The 19716-nt window shown below is 36.7% G+C and overlaps 1 protein-coding gene across 6 annotated transcripts in view; it reads right to left on the reverse strand.

Annotated features, from left to right (window-relative positions):
• KCNK2 (potassium two pore domain channel subfamily K member 2) overlaps nucleotides 1-19716 on the reverse strand; it is a 131232-nt gene that overhangs the window by 25739 nt on the left and 85777 nt on the right. For all 6 annotated transcript variants that reach the window (XM_069800138.1, XM_069800136.1, XM_069800137.1 and 3 more), the window contains 2 exons: nucleotides 3910-4070; nucleotides 387-573 (listed from right to left, as the gene is read on the reverse strand). In XM_069800138.1, coding sequence (XP_069656239.1) covers nucleotides 387-573; nucleotides 3910-4070 — 348 coding nt within the window. The remainder of the gene's footprint in view (nucleotides 1-386; nucleotides 574-3909; nucleotides 4071-19716) is intronic.

Here is a 19716-nt window from a genome sequence, read left to right on the forward strand (position 1 = left end):
ATTTTAAACAACTCCAGCTGAAAAAAAAATACATTCAGCAGACTAAAATACTGTATTAATTCTTGCACTTCACCCAATCTGTAAGAACAAAAAAAATCTACCTAAAAAATTAAGTAAAGCATCTTTTAACAGCACAGGAGAATCAAAAATGGAGTATGCAGAGACAGGCACCATGCATTTCACTGTCCCACCTCCTGTCTCTAGCCTGCCACATCATCCAAGATTAGGTCAGACCCCCTCACGTCACTGACACAAGTATGATAAAGGGAAAAATTGGGAGAGAGGCACCACAACAGAGATGTGTCTGTCCCAAAACAATACAAAAATGCAGAACATGTATCACTGTGCAAAATATTGTAAGATGAAGAGTTATGAGAAAATCTTACCTGCAACATAGTCACCAAATCCAATGGTAGTTAAAGTGATAACCACAAAGTAAATTGCATCTAGTGTGCTCCAGCCTTCTATGTGCTTGAATATAACTGCAGGAAGAGCAACAAACAGCACGCAGCCAAACAGTATGAATATTATTGTTGAAATTATGCGAATCTTTGTCTGACTCACATTCCATTTCTGGAAAGGGAACGGGAAAGAGAGGAAACCCATTGTTAATAAAACTGCGCCACTGTACGTAAGCACCTATCACCCACAGTAAGCACTACGTTGCTCAAGAGGACAGTCCATTATAATTCTCAAACAAACAGGGAAATCAAAGCAGGGTTTTATTTTCAAAGGGTTTTCAAAGCAAACATGACTATCCTAGGAAACCTTTGCCAGTAGGAAATACAGAGCAGCGCTGGACTCTTCATTGTGGCCACTTTTGTGATCTGGGCGAGTGGCATGTGTACCATTCATTAATATTAACAGCTGATCATGCTAAAATTTTGAGTGGGAGCTAGATATTTGAGTAAGTTTCAAGTAGTGCTTGCACCTGCAATGTCTCTGCTTTTGTGCATCCACAAATAACTGAATAAAAAAACCAGTGAATTTTAACCATACAATTCTCTCTAATCAAGTAACTGGCTAAACAGAACCACAGAATATAGAGCTGGAAGGGACATGAAGCCATCACCTTTTCCAAACTTGCCCTCTTCCAAAAACAACTCCACCTAAGCCACTGCAGACGCATTACTGGCCAGGCAACATGTGATCATGCTTAACTGTTATTGTCATCAGAAAGCTTTCCTAATGCTTAACCTGCATCTCATCTCCTTCAGTTTAAGTCTACTATTTATGGTCTTATCCAAGGCAAACAAAGAAATCACTCCTTTGGTCTTTCCAGTAAACTTTTACAGGTGCTTTCTTTCAGTCATATGTTCTTCAGACCAAATAAATGCATTTCTTTCAGTCTTTCTTCACCCATCTATTCTTGTTGCTTCCCTTGGCTCCAGCAAATTAATCTATGTTTTGTTAAGTGTTGTACTCAACACTAGATACAAAAAAATACCACAAAACAGAACGGAAGGATCCTTACTTATGCTTTGCCTATTTATTTACACTTCTATTTATAATTCTAACTATGATGTATGCTTTTTCACAGCAGTATGACATTAAGCCATGTTAGCATATGAGCCCCTAGAGTCCTCAGAACATTTCTACAAAATTGCACCTAGAGAGATGTTTCCTGAAATGTAATTGCATATTTTATTATTCCTTCATATAGTACTTTGAATTTGTCCTTCTGGAATTGAATCCTATATATTCAGACTGCTTTTCAAAATTTTCAAGATCATTTTGAATTCTAATTCTGTCCTCCAACTTTTAGTTCTTTCCCCAGCTTGAGATTATCTGTAGATTTAATGAACCAAGTCCTTTATCTGTTGTGTAAGCTATTAATGATTTTTTTTTTAAAGTGTACCAAAGCTAGAAGCAAGCACTGCAAAGTCCTGTGCATGCCCTGCCAATTTAACATTTTTCTAAAGAGTTTTCCATCCATCCAAAGCATGTTGGTTCAACTTAAAAGAAGCAAGGGAATGCACAAAACCAGAAATTTTCACAAAAGGAGACCAAAAATGAAACCAGACTGTTCATAAAAAATGTTTTCTTGTATTTAAGTTTAATGCCAATGGAAACTACGTTTTACAGTCAGCCTGACCAAGGTCCAGCTCTTGTAACCCAAATCACAGTAGTATGGATTATGGAAACATGAAATTCCCTGCTCTGACCCACCAGCATCTCCCAATTCTTCTTTTGGAGAACTAGTAAATGGAGTGCTCCACACTGCAACATATAGATCAGTGTTTTCATTCAGATATAGCCAAAAGTGTGCAAAATGTTGCTTTTTATGTTGGGGCGTTCATGTTGTAGGGATACATCCATTACAAAAAAAGGAAAACTATTATCCCTATGAGCAACAGGCTAAGAGACACAAAAATAGGTCTCAAATCTTTTGTACTTTTAAGCAAAAAATAAAATTCAGTTATAAAAAAACAGAAAGGATAAAAAAATAAAATGTTCTTATGGAATGTTCTTCCCTTTTTAGACAAATCTCAATGGAAATGGATGTTCTTTACCAGTATCTTGTCTGGACTTGAGCTGATGTTTCAAAGTAAAAAATACCTGCCGTTACTTAAAAAGCTTTCAAGTTTGTATTTACCTATTGCATAAGACTACTCAGCACAGCTCCAGTTTGCTTTGCTTCAAAAATAAAGCCATGGCAGACTCTTTCAACATAGAAAAGGTGTGCTGCATTGCAACATCAGGGCTTGTTGCAGAAAAACAATCCTTCTAACACTTGCAGTGCTGATGCAAACAGCTAAAAAGCCAGGCTGCTTACTAAATATTCACTGGATATGACATGTTCTACATATCAGAAGACAAATAGTATTTCATACATGTTTTGAACATTAGGTAATAGTTAAACCTACAACATTTTATTAAAGGTTAGTAAAACACCTAAATAATTAATTTTATTAAGTTCCATTATGCCATTTATTCTATGCTTCAAAAATATCAGTAAATACATTTTTAATAACTGCATTAGTAAAATACAATCTTAATAAACTTTTCTGTGTGTGAAACAGGCCAAGTCAAGTAAATTAAGTTCCTCTGCTAGAATTCAAGGCATTTCATTGTTAAGGACTGGCTATGGCTGAGCTTTATCAATATCTGCACAAGCTTCTAGTCTGTTTGACAGGTCTCTTCCTCTACTAAAGCTATGCCACTTTGCATGAATAATTAAAGATCAGTAGCCAAAGAAAATGAAGGGCATGAACCTCTAGGCTGTGCTAAGCAGTTTAGCAGAAGAGGCTGAAAATACTTTGAACTGTAGAACATCCTACAACCTAGCGAGGACACCACAGAGGAGTCCAATGTCAGGGAAGCACCAAGAGGCTCTGTACCATTTAGGCTGTCCTTATTCTGTGAATGCCCAAAGCTTTAGTCACCTACAGACCCATAAATCTGGAAATGTAGGTGCCTGCAGTCTGTAAGCATTTCCTCAAGTATGATGGCATCTGAGTAGAGATTTTAAGAACTGTGATTTTAGACTCAGACACCAAATGTCCTCTGTGAATCAACTCAAAGCAGCAGCAATAATTTCCACATTACCCCTCCAGCTCCCCTCTTCCATCTCTCAGAGTCACTGATTTCCTATCACAATCTATATGAGAACCTTCAAAGGTAAGCATCACAGCAACCTTAGGAGCATTATAAGGGCAAAGCAAAAATAAAATATTTTGGATCTTGTTCTTCTCAACCATAATTATTGTAGAAAATGTTGGGCTTTGTCCAATTCTCAATTAGAGGTGTTCAATAATATGTTTAGACTTCACAAAGCTCTTCCTACATTTTGCTATACGTCTGGTTACAGTGATGAGCTATACCCTGTTTTTCAGACTTTTCATTTCACTTGTTAACTTCAGAACAACAAACAGCATGAAAAACACATGAGGCAGTCAGCATACTCACAACAAAGGTATCTTCTACTTTGGCAATTCCTTTTCCAAAGATTGTCCCTAGTTGATCTCCAACACCAGCCAACAGAAAACCAAAGAGAGGAATTCCCAATAAGGCATAGATGATGCAGAATATCTTTCCACCTTGTGTGCGTGGGGAGATGTTTCCAAAGCCTAAATTACAAACAACTTGAGATGTTTAAGAAGTTACATATATTACATTGCACATTTTAAAAGGACTCTAGGAACAGAACAGTTAAAAATAGGTCCTACTAGGTTAACCATATGACACAGCAAACATTGTGAAAAATCAAATAAGTGTAGGTCATATAATCCTCTCTGAGCTAAAATTAAACTGCTGCACAATTCACCAATTTATTTTATTTTGTATGTGTACTGTGGAGAAGAAAAACTCACAGATTTTTTTTTTTTTTTTTAAATAAATGACAGCTTTTCTTATCTACTACATGTAGTTAATACCAGTTGGTTAAGCTATGCCTTAGCCTCTGCTACCTGGAAACGTCTGTTACTGGACTTGTAATTGGCAGGCTGCAGTACTTGTAAATAAGATACAATTTTCCTTCAGATGTGCTGTGTTTCAAAGTGAAGCAGCCTGAAAAAAACCCACTTGGATGAGCAAAACAGGGATTTCTAGCATAAATGGGACTACTTAGAGTCTTCATTATTAAAGGCTCTGGTTCTTTCAGTGTTGCAAACAAAGCTTAAAGAAACAGTTTACAGTTCACAGCTCTATTTGAAAGTGGAAATCATTTTGTCTTCACTGGCTGGGGTAAAAGAGCACCTTGATACACCTGTGATCCTCAATTGCTGCTGGTCCACTTAGAATGGAGAAACTGAAATACAAAGAGCACAGGCCCCAGCATCTGTGAAATGCCCTCAGATGCATCTCCCAGGATTGTTTATTTTAATGATTTGGCCAAGGTCACATAGGCAGAACCCTACAGACAAGTTTCATGAGCATCAGTCCTCAGTTTTAATTCAAAAGTTTTTCTCCTCCAAAGGATGACTCATGTTTTGAGGGAGCAGTAGTAGTAACACCCCAGCATTTTTTACATTGTTTCACTTTTCAACACAAAAATGTGCGCTTCAAAGGAAGCCAGAGGGAGAACTTGTCAGAAGAAGGCTTATTTTCCATGGAGAAATTAAAGAAAAGCCTTTTTTTAAAAAAATTACCTTTTTGGTAGAAAAAATAACTTGTTAAAATATTTTGCTTTTTATTTACAAGTAATTGAGAAATCTGTTTCTTAGTGTCTTAAATTTTGCATAAGAGATACTTTTTATATACACAAAAATTGTTCAATGAAAATCCAATTTTCCTGTGAAAAAGCTGATAGACAAATTTTATCAGCTCTACTGAGAACTTGCAATGTAGTTTTCTCTTAAAAATAGCTTAGTATTTTTGCACAATGCGACTGTAAGTTTCTACAATATAAAGTAGATATCCTGAATATCTTAGCTAGTTATCAGAATTTGTATTTAACTATTTTGAGCATGTTGGTTTAACATATAAATTTCCTTTATGAAACCTATTATTTTAATTTTTGGTTCTGCTTCCATGTAGGTAAGCTATAGCAAAGCTCTGTTATCAAAACTACTTTTTCCTTTCAGTACACAGGAGACAAAGCTGCCCCTCACTCAACTTCACTAAAATAAGTCACATTGGGAATATATTTTACTCCTAGATATTTTGCCCTAATATCAGTTTCCAGATAGTAATTGTGTAAACAATAAATGCAATGTTGATAGAGTTCAGTTAGATAAAAAAGTAAAAAAGTTGATATTAATATTTTCCCCAAATCTTGACTAATAAACCCTGTCAAACTAAACAAAAAGGACAAAATTACAGGAAATATCACCAATTACAGGTTATGGAGCCCTCCAACTTTGTAAGTTTTCCCTGCACTAATATAATGGAAAAAAAAAAAAAGTCTGACTCAGGCAAGTGGAAAAAAGTCACAGTGCCTTTAGACCAGCCTAGTATCCTTCCCTAACCCAGAGCCAGGGCTAAAATTACTGATTATTATAATTCAGGAAATTTTAGCTCCACTGATTTCACTCTGTCCCTTCATGCACCAAGCAGAAAAGACCCTTGAGTTTTAAAATAAAATTAGCTCATCACCAACCAAAAAGGGACAAACAGATCCAAGCTGCTCTGTTTCCATAAACATGCCTGTTTATGCATCAACAGGAGCTTGAATAGTTGCCAGGGTGTAATTCCTGAGGGGTCTTAATGTAACTCAGAATCAGGGGTCTGGACATATCAGATTTATAACACTCATACTAGAGGATTTGGAAACTGCCCTCCCTGTTTTTTTGGTGTAAGAACTGTATTCACTTGCTCTACAAAAGTGGTGTCTCATAATGGTGACAAAATACCAGCCCCGTGAAGCACATGCCAAGCAGGCAGTTTTGCTCAGTTAGCTTCATAAAGCAAACTGACATTCTCTGTGCATCCCACAGCTATCACAGAGACAATTGCTACTGCAGCATACTTATCTGCTGCTAATCGGTATGAGGACACGAAGTTCATGTTCAGCTCTATGTATTTTCCTCCCTAAATCAGTCACCTCTTGCTCAAGAAAAGGACGGTACCTCACTTCTACACTCACAAATTCTTGCTTTTCAACCTGAAAAATGACAAATGCTTTTCTTCCATAAGCAACAAAGGCGGCCTTGTATTATTAATTGTACTTTAAAAAATCTCACACATTACTGGATGAAATAGTACTCCAACAGGTAGTAGTTTACCTCTGTCCAGACGCTCACTGCACATAATACAAACCATGGCGCTCTCGTGGTAGGACATGTACTTTAGTGAGCTGATCTGCCAAGGGGGTTCCATCACACATTAATTATATTTCCTACAGTGTCATGTTTTATAACAGTCTGCTGCTGTACTCCACAGCCTACTTTGCAAGTTACACAAATTCTCCTTACATCCTACTCTCAGTTTCTCCAGTGAAACGCTAATCCATCATTTATGCAATGGGAGAGAAAATGTATTTATATTTCATATGGTTGATGTAACTCCTGAGGGGTTTCTCTCAGAAAAGTATTATTCCTTTCTTTAAAATAAATAAATAAATAAATAAATCAGAAGAATTCTGCTGCTAGATAAAACCCAAGGAAAACTTCATTTCAGGCACTGTGCTTGAAGTGGAGCACATGGCCACAGGAATGCCACCACATATCCCTGCCTACCGACGCAGCTCTTCTCCACGTGCAGGGCAGGAACGCCTGGCACCGCTGCAGCAACTCCCTGGCATGGCGTTGTCACTTCAGAGTTCCCACTTCTGCTCCAGAGATCGGCATAAAGTCAGTCTGTCTCGCTCACTGAGAAACCCGAGGGAATCGGCCACATCACCCCATGCTCTCTGCTGCTCTTCCCTCCCTCCCTGGAAGGGATGGGGAGGGCGCACGCTGTGATCATACCGGCAGCCTCAGTACCTTGGTCACTCTTCACACCTTCAGTCCTGTGCAGCTTTTTTCTTCCTCTGTTTCTATTAAGTGGGTAGTCCCTAGAGCCAGTTGGTTCCCCATTACAACGAATACACTTGGTTTTGAACATGGAAATGAATGAAGCACTTGATTTAAACTTGCTGAATTTATCGGAAAGTTTCCCTCAAAGCTTCTAACCAACGCTCTCTGCAATGAACAGTACAGAGTGCAAAATTCAACTTGCGGAATGGGATCAGTTTCACCCAAGATAATGTCAGACTGTCCTTCCCCAATGCACCCTCCCCACTTCACTGTCACAGTCAGGAGCACAATTTGCCTCCTAGTTTCACGAAATCCCTTTCATGTCCTGCTAAATGCTTAGCATGCCTTTAATGCCCAAAGGACTTTGTGCATTTGGAATACGTTGTCGCTGACAAGCAGCTGTGGATAAGAAATGCATTTTAGAAGGAGCTTCCAGTAACCCCTGAGTAAATCAAGAATAAAAGGCCATTGTAAATAGATTGTAACTAATTGCTCCATTCAACAAAATAACATATTCCATGGTTTCAGCTCCAAACCCCTTACAGCCTCCATGAGTCAAATCAGATTCAAAGGGAACCTCAGTCTCTTTGGTCAGCAATAGAGATGGAAACAAGGGTATGCTAAAGGAAAAGAAAAGAAAAAAAGAGACTTTATAGGATTTCTTTTTCATTTTCATGTCGCCTTTTTTTGACATATTTCTTTGAGGACGAAAGTGTCTAACTTTCCCATCTGAAATAGACTTGCTATTAAGTAGAAATTACTAGCTTTAATAACTACAAATATGTTACTGCTTTTGAGCAAAACAATGTTTGAAGTTGCAATGTCTGGTTGGGGATTTTTTTCCCCCATGACAATTTATTATATTGCAAATATGAAAACATTTGAAATGCTAGAAGTTCTCATACAAGTGACTGGACACTTTTGTTCAAATGACGAGACTCTCTTTGCATTCAAACCTTCATAGGAAGGATGATTGGCAGCTAATTTAAAAAAAAAAACCCACCTAATTCCTGTTTCAAGTAGCAAAAAAGATCCCTTTGCTTTCTAGTTAACTGGTATCTCAGTCTTTCAGAAAGCTCTTTTAGATCCACATTTTCCAAGTGGAGTTAGAAGAATAGAGGCTCCAAATGAATATATTTTCACAGAAAATTCCTAGATGAAGCAGGGCATCTACTGAAACTGGCTGGCTGCAATTAAGTATTTCTCATGTGAGAGATTATAGGTGGTTTTGAGAGTTCTAGGACTAGATTTTACTTGCAAAATTGACTGGAAAAGAATGTCACCACTTATGATTCATTTATATCAAATAGCTCAAGTGGGATTGAAAGGTCTGGGGAAGGTTTGAAACATTTTCTTTCCAAACAAGAAAATGTAAATTCAAATACCAGTAAATGTTTTCTCACTGTTTTTGACATACCTCAGATTACACAAGACATCATTCATCAGGTAGCAAACAAAGTGAAAATTATACCGAAATAATGTCATATATTTTGAGATATGAGAAACTACTCTCAGCTGTAGGTTTGGATATGTGGGCAATTGATGAAACACTTCAATACTGAAAGAGAAACAATTCAGTGAACATGCACACCCTTAATTACATGAAAATGGATTACAGAAACTTGATACTGAGAAGATTGCATAGACTCAGAGGAAAGGGTGAGCTCCTGGCTGCTGAATTCCGCGAGGCCAGAGCCAGGTGAGCCGGCTGCCATGCCCTCGGCTTCAGCCACCAGACGCCATGTGCGACTGGCAGCGGTATTGCCGTAGGTTCACATCCACCCTGACTATGCAGCTCAATTACAGTGATTACCCTTTTCAAAGGGCATGCATATGTTTTGATATTGAATGTCAAATTGATTTGAAGAGATCAAAAGATGCTTTTTCCAGGCCCTGAGGAGCTATCTGACGAAATCTTTATGAAAGGTACCTCGCTGAATTTCTAGTAGCTAAGATGTTTTTTCCCTTTGGATCGCCACTTGGGCTCAGAGGATTAGCATTTAAATACATGCCCGCCCAACAGTGCCAAGGCAAAGATATGCACTTATTCATAAATAAGAGATCCCTTTAGCATAAATAATAGTCTAGACATAATCGTTAAACAAAATGGCAGTGTAAGTACCCATACTGGCTATGCGAAAATCTCTGCATACACTGCAGAAATAATAAAACTTGCATGTTTGTGTTCACTGTGTGGAAACATCTGCATTTTTACACTGACACCTTTTCCTTTCCTCTTCTTAACTCTGTCCTACACTCCAAAGTTTGACATCCTTGTGTATGCCTGTGTCATACACATATATTTATAAATAAATACTTCATGGGGTTTTACACCTTTGGTTAGTAATAGTATAAGGGCATTTTCAGTCTTCCATGTGACTCACCTCCCAACATTGTGAATTAGCTAGAGAATTCCTGTTCCCGTTTTTAGAAATAAGCAACTGAAGCACAGAGGGAAGGGAAATCCAAAATTCTCTGTATCATTTAGGTCTGTAACTCATACCAAATCTGTGGCTGAGAACTATGCAATCACATTACATTGACCCTTAACTATGGAAAGTTTGACATCTGAAGTCCTCCAAGAACTTCAGTCAAGCTTGTTCAAGGCCACACAGAAATCTGTTGTGAATATTTACAAAGTCTATAGACTCCCCTTCTGTCAGGGCCAACACACATGCACATGTGTATGCACGTATATACCTGAACACAGTGCAAGAGAATTTGAACACTGAATAAGGACAAAGACTATGTGCAAATCTGAATACCTAGATGAACTGAGTATGAATACCCTTGCAGTGAAAGCACAATATTTCTGTGTTACATAAATACATGAATTCTTTCACACATGCACATACTATAACTATACCTTACAGCCATTGCTCACAAGCTGTTGCCTGTGGATCCCATTACAGGTATGCAGCTAACTCTCCTCCTCCAAGTTAATTCTTCAATATAAAAGTTAAATACTTTTCTGTACATGCAACTGATGAAAGTGCTGCACAAATCTTACTGAAGGAAGCGCCCTGTGCAAGAACACAGAGGTGAAGGTACCTCTGTTTTAAACTGCAGTCTGTTATGAAACTGAAAATCTCTGCTTTACAGAAGTTAGGCGTAATTTCTTGATCATTCACTATAGCTTCTAGAAGCCAATTCTCTTCATAGTTTTAGTCAGTGATTTGGGAACCATGTTGTCAAAGTACTGCTCTTTACTTAATATCTTTGCTCAGCACACCACTTCCTTTGGTATTATCTGGATTCTGACCTACAAAATTCTGATTTTTAGCACTAATCCATAATTCTGTGTCACAAAAACGTCAATATATTGTTTTGAAGGTAAAAATGTTGTGGCTCAAGCCTGAAAAAAGACATTGTATTAAAAAAACCTCTCAGTTACCAATACCTCTCTTTTTCAACTATGAATAATAACAGGAAAACCTGGACTGACATTAATAAAATGTATAATATTCAAGAGTTGACAAGACAGAGGCTGATCTCCTTTCAGTGGTTCCTTTTCATCTGTGATCTGTGGGAGCAGTAATCAAATCAATAAAACTTCTTTTAAAAGAAGAACAGACTATAAATATTCATAGAAAATAAGTTTCCTTCAAGTCAAAGTGCTGTGCTGGAAAGGTGAAGGAGCACTGTAAGAAAAGTCTCTGTATGGATACAGAAGCTGTTGCCGCATGCAATAACTCACATTCAGTTGCTAAGGCAATTTCTCAAGGAACTGGGTAATAATTGTTAAAAGACTTTTAAAAGCTTAAACATCAATTCACATAGCTCTGCCTCCCAGTACAGGTTCTTCATTTCATTCAGCTGTCACTTTGCCCAGTGAAAAATATCTATTTCTCATCAGTAGTAGGACTTCTGTCCCTTTTTCAATTATTTGGGTTTTGTTGCTACAGCTTGCATTCATTTTACCTCTAATTCTTACTCTAGCAAAATTGAATCAGCTCCAAAATCCGAAAACTCCCACTTGCTTTTTTCCTGTAAGTGAGATTGCTCCATGGGAGCAAGATGCCTGGCTAACTTAGCTAGCAAGACCATGATATACTTCAAAGTAAAAAGTTAATAGTTTACAATATCATGAAACTTTTACTACCCACTTATTCTTATCAACTGTAAACACATATTAAATTTGACAGTGACACTTGTTCTGCACCAGTCATGAACAATATCAATGTGTAGATAAAATACAATGATCCAGGTGATCCACAGAAAAACAAGAATTGTGAATTTTAGACGTACTGACAAACAATCTATGAACAATTTTTTCTGATGCTGTGACTTTAATGAAAATCTGAAATAATTTTTTTCTAGAGTTTGGGGGCTTTCTTTTAATACCTCTACTTTTCATTCCCTTTAAGTAATTGAAGAAACAGGTTTGGGTTTTTGTTCACAAATAAAGCAATTCTTGGTGCTGGGTAAAGCAAGCTCTCACTGGCCTCTCTATCCCAAGTACAATGCTTTCCAACTTAAAAACTACCCTGCCTGTACATGTTTGTCTTCCCTACAAATAATAAAATGTAGCAAAAGTGCTAGCAAATTAAAACTATAGCAGACTTAAAGCAACAAATGAGACGTGAACAGCTCAAATATGTCAAGCCTCCAGCACTCGCCCTTTCTCTCTAGGGGTACTGCTATTCCCAGAGGTGAGAACATCCAGTTTCTCTTGTGAAACATGTTCTGTGCCAGCACAGGTATTCTGTAAACGCACTGTGGTTTCAGTGAAGTCACAGATTTAAAACAAGAACTAAAAATCCCATAATCCTACAATCAGCAGACTCAGACCTTGGATCATGTTAAGCTGATACAACTGGCCAAAATGAGTGCAGGTACCTTGATCTATTAGGTAAGCTACAATTTTTTTTGTGGCTTTAAGCTTTTCTTCATGCACCCTATTACATCTTAAGAGACCTTTCACCAGGTCAGTGTTCAAAAATGTAAATATTTTGCTTCATCAGATTTTTTTTCTGTATGTCCTGTATCTATTCTTGCTTATAAGCTACACATACACAGCCCATATATCCAGATCATTTACCCTGAATCAGAGATAGGCAGAGAAATTCTGGGGAAGAGAGAGCAGTGCAGGGGATAAGGGGGGCAAGGAGACTGCCAGGAAAGAGAACCTCCTCCTTTGCACATACTTTAAGTAGACAACTGCTTAATCTTAGTAAGACAGGTAGGAAGGAGGGCTCTTCAAGAGGAAATATATACATACACACATACATGTTATTTTGAACATAATGTCAAATAGCCAAGTATCTTATCACTAATAAAAATGGATCTTGATGCAGTTAGTCCTAACATATACCAGCATATTAAGAAACACAGTTTCCTCAAAAGAGTTAAGCTTAAAAAAAAACCTACCAAGTTTCTAAAAGAAAAGGTCTGAAGATTTTTATTCATAGTATTATTTTTTTAAAAGAAAATTAATTTTTTGTCAGTGAAGCTTGTCATCAAGTGTGAGGTCATTCTCCTATTTATCATTTTCTTTTTTTTTTCCTGGAGCAATCTTTACAATTAGGAATAACATGGAATCTTAAAAACAGAAAAAAATGAACCACCATGCATAAATAACTTCTACTGGTTTCACAATTTGACGTCTAGCTACTTATGTGTTATATTCCTGATTCAGCAAAGCAAGAAGCACGCTTAACTTTAAAAATGTTTCCGTTTATCTCTATTCAGGTAACATTTAAATACCTGAAAGCATACTCATTCTGTCAGCACATACACCTGCAAAGATGAACAAACATATATATTTGTCAAATGAAATTCTTAACAGATTTTCAATTGATTTTCAAAACCGTCATGATGTGGCAGAAATCAGTCCTGGAAATCATACTGTCACCAGCTCTTTAATGTCCCAGAATTTCACACTATATATCAAAAATCTTTTGTTATAATGTCATTATCCAAGCAATTGAAGTGCAATTACAAGACTGCAAAAATATTTAAAATCCTTCAAAGGAGACAGAATTAACTTCTGCTTCCACAGTTTTCAATTTTTAGTGACTTAAAACTATGCAGGTGTGGGGGTTTTTCCTCTGCAGTGAGAGGGCTTCAGCAGAAGGCAGCGGAAGATGCGCAGTCTGTGGCTCACCAGCATCCTACCAACCCTCAGTACAACTCCATGGCTTCACCCAAGCCATTTGGTGAGAATCCCCAGAATGGTTAGCTCACTTGATTCTTTGGCAAAGAGAGCAGTCTAAAGATGGGGATCTATAGAAAAGAATAAAGATAAGTTTCTCATAAAAGTCTGTGATTCTAACCAAAAGTTCCTAACAGAGCAGTAATTGAGTATAAAATTGTCTCTCTGCATGCTGTAAAGCCATTAAAAAGATTATTGTCAGGCAGTACAAAATAAATTCCAAAGTTTGTGCTTTTAGTGCACTGAAATATTTTGGGTTTATATTCCCAGCTTGCTTTTGAAAGAAGCAAATGTGAATTACAGTGGACAGGAATTTCGGCAAGTAGCAAAATCATAAGAAACCATTTCCTTCACACCTTTCTTTTAAATACACAGGCTATGATTTATTTTTTTATTTTTTTTTACAAAGTAAGGGGAACCTTTTAGAAATCTCTTATTACCCCACTTGCACATAGGAATATAAGTCAAAATGGGACAGAATACTTCATGAGACGGAGAATAAGGCTTTCAGATAAAGGTCTTAAATTTATATAATCTTGCATTTCAGTTCACAGGGGGAAAAGAAACACTAAAATAAATATATATAAAAATTAACTACGTGTAAAGATACTTCTCAAACATTATTTCACTTCTCCCTCTACCCTCCAAAGCCCTGAGCCAGAATACAAATAGCTAAATTAGTGTAGACTAAGCCATCTGACTACAAACATAGCTCTGAGTCTTGCTCGGACTACGGGATATGTACAGTCTCCTGAAATCAGGTGTGAAATACACAGTCTCAATTAGACCAAGCACACCAACTAAGAGTAAAATAAATTATTTACTTATGAAACAAAGGGAAAAATCAAAAGGAAAATAACTTGAGAATTTGACATCTAAAAAGCTCAGATTATCAGCTGAAACATTTCATGCTCCTCTTCCTCATGGCTGTGAGGCACTAGGCATGACCTGTCTCTTCCGTGGCCTTCCCAAAAGTCCTCCAGGTATTCCCCAACCTTAGATTCTTGTAGAGGCTATCAGCCTGCTGTCCTATTTAATTCTAAACTACTTGGGGGCATTTCATACCCCGCAGGGTCCAGCCCTTCACTTGCTCCATCCTTTGGTGTCTGACAGCCCACATGAAAGCAAACGATGACTTGGGAAAGATACCGGAAGTGAATGAAGTCCTGGGTTGCATCACCACTGCCAAACAGTAAAATGGAGTCTGAAAAGGAAAGAGTATCACCTCTGGGAGTGCATATTGGAGTCTTTCAGCATAAAAGTTTTACGTTTGATGGATGCAGGTTTGATCTATTTTCTACTTTGAGCAAATTTCTTCACCTGTATGCCAGTTTTAAAACACAGAAGCATCAATTTACTTTTTTCTCTGTCTCTCCTTAAGTGTCAGTACATCCTAAAAAAGCAACAGCTCCCTTTTCATCAAAAGCACAATATCTCTTTGAACTGAAAGACAAGGAAAACCATTTCCTGAATAAAATAATATTGTTTCTCTTCCCCTAAAACAGGAAAGCATGTAGAGATATGGACAGCAGTTATGCGAGCTAAGGACAGTAAATCTTAATCACTTTTAAATAGGAATATTCCTTGTATGAGGAGAGGACAGTTACATTAATTAAAGTATACCCCATGCCCTTATTCGACCTTAAAAATTAAAAGACTAAGACGGAGGTAAGAAGAGTAATACTCTTAATAGTATTTTGGCACATAGCATATATTGATATTAATTTTTCCACTGTTATTATAGCACTCTGAAATGCATTGCAGAAAAGAACATATGTTAGCCTCACTAAAGGTCACAACTACTCCATTACTACCAGAAATAAGCAAATAGCTCAGATTCATCTTTAATCATAGAGAAAGTTTCATCAACGTTTTAGCTGCTGTGAATTCCATATTAGTCACTCCAGTTTGAAATAGCAAATATGCATGGAATTTAAAATTCCGTAGGCTACATTTCAGGAAAAATCCTGTCTAGAGAAAGAAATCTGCACTCATTTTCTTTATATGTATTTTACCCTTTCACACAGAAATAATATTTGCCAGAAAATATTTAGAAGTTTTTTTACAAATATTCTGCAGCAGTGTTCATAAACTGTCTTTGAAGATCTGAACTGGTGTTAAGTTTAAGCATGTTTCTACTCCTTTGGGCTTTTAAGACACTTATGACATTTACATATATAGTTTTTGTTCATAGAAATATTTACTAAGTTGTTGTTTGTAAGCATTTCCATCCTGAACAGGTATTTGTGCTTATTTCACATACTCTCCTCAAGGGACAATGTGAAAACCCAGACATTAAGAGTTTAGATTAATACAAGATTATTACTCATCATACTTTTATCTACCCCCCCCCCCCAAATGTTTCCATTTTTATTTAGGAATATACAATCCTGAAGATCACACACATAACCAAGGCTGTCTATGCTGAAGGGTTTAGAAGAAGCCAAATGTTTCTTCCAATTTTTTGGCAAATAATAATAGCTAATTTTGCAGAAGCCTGCATAACAATCACAAACAGAGAAAACAAAGAAAAAAAATATATACTTTCCCAATCCATATTACTTTCTTTACATTCAGCTTGAAGAAGGAAATCAGAGCAGCTAGTTTGTGTCCAAATATGTAAACAAAATTGTCTCCTGTTTAATTTATATGGAATCAGCACAGAAAGATTACTACTCAAAACATTTTGTAACTCCAGTTGCTTTTGCTTACAGGATCTCATTTTCCTCAAGCAACCAGAATGGAACCTAACTGGGATGATAACTGGGAATACAGTGAACGTTTAAAAAAAAAATCCCACTCAATGCCTAAATTCATTTGTTTACACTACAATTGTCTGATTCTGCTGGACGCTATTCATTCAAGAGAACACCATAATCTTCTGATTATAACAATTAATTTTGCAGCAAGTAATTAAGCTATCATAAACTGAAGCCTAATTATTTTTAGCTTGCTTTAACCAGGACTTCTTTTCTGGGACCAGAAATATTTGTAAGAGCAATCTGTGTCAGTTTGGTATCTCCCAGCTTCATCTGTCAACACAAAAATGGGAAACAAATTGTTTGTTGCCATTTTGTTTTTTTCAGCATAGCTCTGTGACTTTTGGTAGAAAACGAACTGTCGAATGAATTCTTTATGTTTACACACAAACAGATGAAAGCTAAATTATCACGTCTATTCATATACCCAAAGACTCAGTGGGATTCATTAGTGTAAGTCTTTTGATTCCCTTCTTTAAGTGATCATGTACAAATGTTACGATATTTATCATCTGGCATTTTAAATTTTTCCACACCAAAAAAAATATCTTTAGGCTCTCAACTGGCTACTAAGACATTAATGAAATCCTTACTGCATCCCAGATGTTAAAGTTGAAGTCAAAAGAACTTATGCACCCCATTTTTTTCCCCCAAATAAGATGACAAAATCAACTACATGTGTTTCTGTGGTCCAACATACATTAGCTCCAATCAAAAGGATGAAACTCTGGGACCTAAGAGTTTTCCATACTATAGTTCCTGAAATCAGTCTGAAGTAGTACTTCAGTATTCAGAGCGTAACAAAAAGTGTACTGCCACCACACAAAAAAGGGGAACATTGCATACTGTAAGAATTGTAAGTGAATGAATGGCAATAACAGTTCTTCCAGATGGGACTGTTGGCAATTTAGATTACTTGGTAGGTAAATACTACTTCACTACACGCACTAAAATACATTAAAATCATGAATAATCAGACTAGAAATATTTTTTCTAAACAATTCTATGTAAATTTAATTTACACTTAGTTCTACAGTTCAGAAGGGTCAAAATAGATAAAAAGTTTTGAACAGAAATAAATGTTTAATGAAATGCCTACAGATTATATTTATTCTCAAAAGAAATCCTGTTCCCAAATGCATTCTTCTACTAGAATAAAATGGTTATATATGTCTGCTAGAGGAAGTCACAGAAATAGAGCTGAATGATCCAAAGCTATCTTTAATTGTAATAGCCATTGTAAAAATAAGTAGACATAGGACTCACACGAAGCCACACTTAGGAAACAGAATAGACAAAGATTCCACATAATAGTATCCTATTCCTTTCGTGTCTTCAATTATATTAATGTAGCATACACGCACAAAAAAATTAATTAGGTGCAATAGATATGCCTTTCCTTCTTGTTACTTACTTTAAGAAAATTGCTGTAGACATTGGCTCATACTAAATCAAAGTGCTCCAGAAATACAGTTATTTTTATGAACACGTATTGGTGTATTTATTGAAGTAAAGAAGAAATGCCCTTCCAAAAAGATATTAAGACTAAGCTTTGAACACATCTGCCTTCAGAATCCACACATAGAGGTCAGAAATACATGCAGACAAGAATGAAAAGAGACCAAATCATGAGTCTGTACGCAAAGAGCCAGTCTCATAGGTCTCAAAGTGACAAAAAAAAAAGGAATCAAATTTTAAAAATCAGAATCCCCAATGTGGGTACATAACAACCCTCGAAAAAACGTGTACCAGCCACAGATTTTTTGGAAGTGAAATTGCAGGTTATCTGTTCTGATGAGATGCTTAAGTACTTGGACATCAAAAGATGTTGATCATGAAACACATGAATCACCTTCCTTATCTTGAGAAGGTTTTTGCCAATTAAAAATGCCAATCAATTACAGGAATAGTATAACAATTTTCCACAGATATCTCTAGAAAAATAAACTACCTTTGAGATTATGTATATTTTCAGATGTGTGTTGACTAAAAATAAAGTTAGCATCATTTTAACTATACATTTAACAATCTCAAAATAGGTAACACCCCTCCCAATTTTTCTCCAGGCAAAGAACATACTGTGAACTGGAAATAAGTGTATTCAATACTACAGAGAGAGTAACTGGCTCTATATATCACAATTCTTTTTCCCTGCACATCTTAAAAAAAATCTATTGCATATGACTAAGCCACTTGATGCTACCTCTTCTATCCTGAACAATAGCCTCCAGATGCTCATTTTCATATATCAGTAGAACTGGGGAAAAAAAAAAAATAAAAATTATAAATCTGATGCCTGTGATGTCTGCAGTGGAGAAATACAATCTGCATTTAACAGAAGCTGGCATAGAGCTTTTCAGCGCATCATTTGAAAACTACATTGTGTGCCTCAGCTGTGTCATACAACCCTGTGCTCATGAACCCTTGGCAAACACTACAGAGTCCTAGTAAATATCTAGTACACAAGCAGTCTTTCCTACAGCATTGTTATAATTTTGATGAACTGAGAATCTAGAAACTACCACACAAACTGAACACTCCGTTGAACAATTTACACTAGGAAATACAGGATTCCACATAAAAATAACCTCAAAACCAAAAGTTTTCTCCAGTCAGTATATCATGGCAGCATTTAGCCAACAAAAAAATTAATTTATTTTCTTATTTGGCATCAGTATTTTAGGATGCAGGCCTGCCTGTAACAATGGTGGAAGACTAGGAGAGACTGGGCAAGTGATATAAGAGGGAAGGAAGTTCAAATCCAATTTTTAGGATTGGATAAAAAAAGGTTGCACATTTCTCAAAGTGGCTGATGCTTCTCTTATCTCATTCATTTTAACCCCTACCACTCTTAAGCTGATTTGAGAACAAAGATCTCCTCGCAAAATTATTGTCATATATATGAAAAATTCAGAGCTTGAAAATGGATATACACCCTAGCCTTTGGACAGTCATGTAATAAAATTAAGAATATAAATTATAATGCAACTTCTTCCTGTAAGAGCTCCCTGATGAACAAAATCAGGTATTTAAAATTCCTCCATGTTGTTCATGCACAAAAACAAAACCAGACATGCTGCTAACTCCATCCCTCTTCTTCAGGGAAGTCACATGAGTGTGTCTTTTGTTCCACTGTATTTCTAAGCAGGCACAAAGGATAGGCCTGGTCACTTGCCATCCGTTGATTTCACTATCCACATGACTGTTTCTGGCTTCAGCTACCACTACCCGTGTTGCTTGTTATCTTCTAACTTGAAGGAGGAAAAGGCATCTTTTAGCCAAGTGACGTGAGATGTCCTGGCTGAGGAGGCTTGAAACAAGGGAGAACATGAACAGCAGAAAGAAAAAGCAGAAGTTTTTTTTCACCCACAGTTACTGAATTAGCTTTCTTTTATTTGCTCCCACA

This window comes from Haliaeetus albicilla, chromosome 13, assembly GCF_947461875.1.
Source record: "Haliaeetus albicilla chromosome 13, bHalAlb1.1, whole genome shotgun sequence".
In the NCBI taxonomy this organism is placed as follows: domain Eukaryota; kingdom Metazoa; phylum Chordata; class Aves; order Accipitriformes; family Accipitridae; genus Haliaeetus; species Haliaeetus albicilla.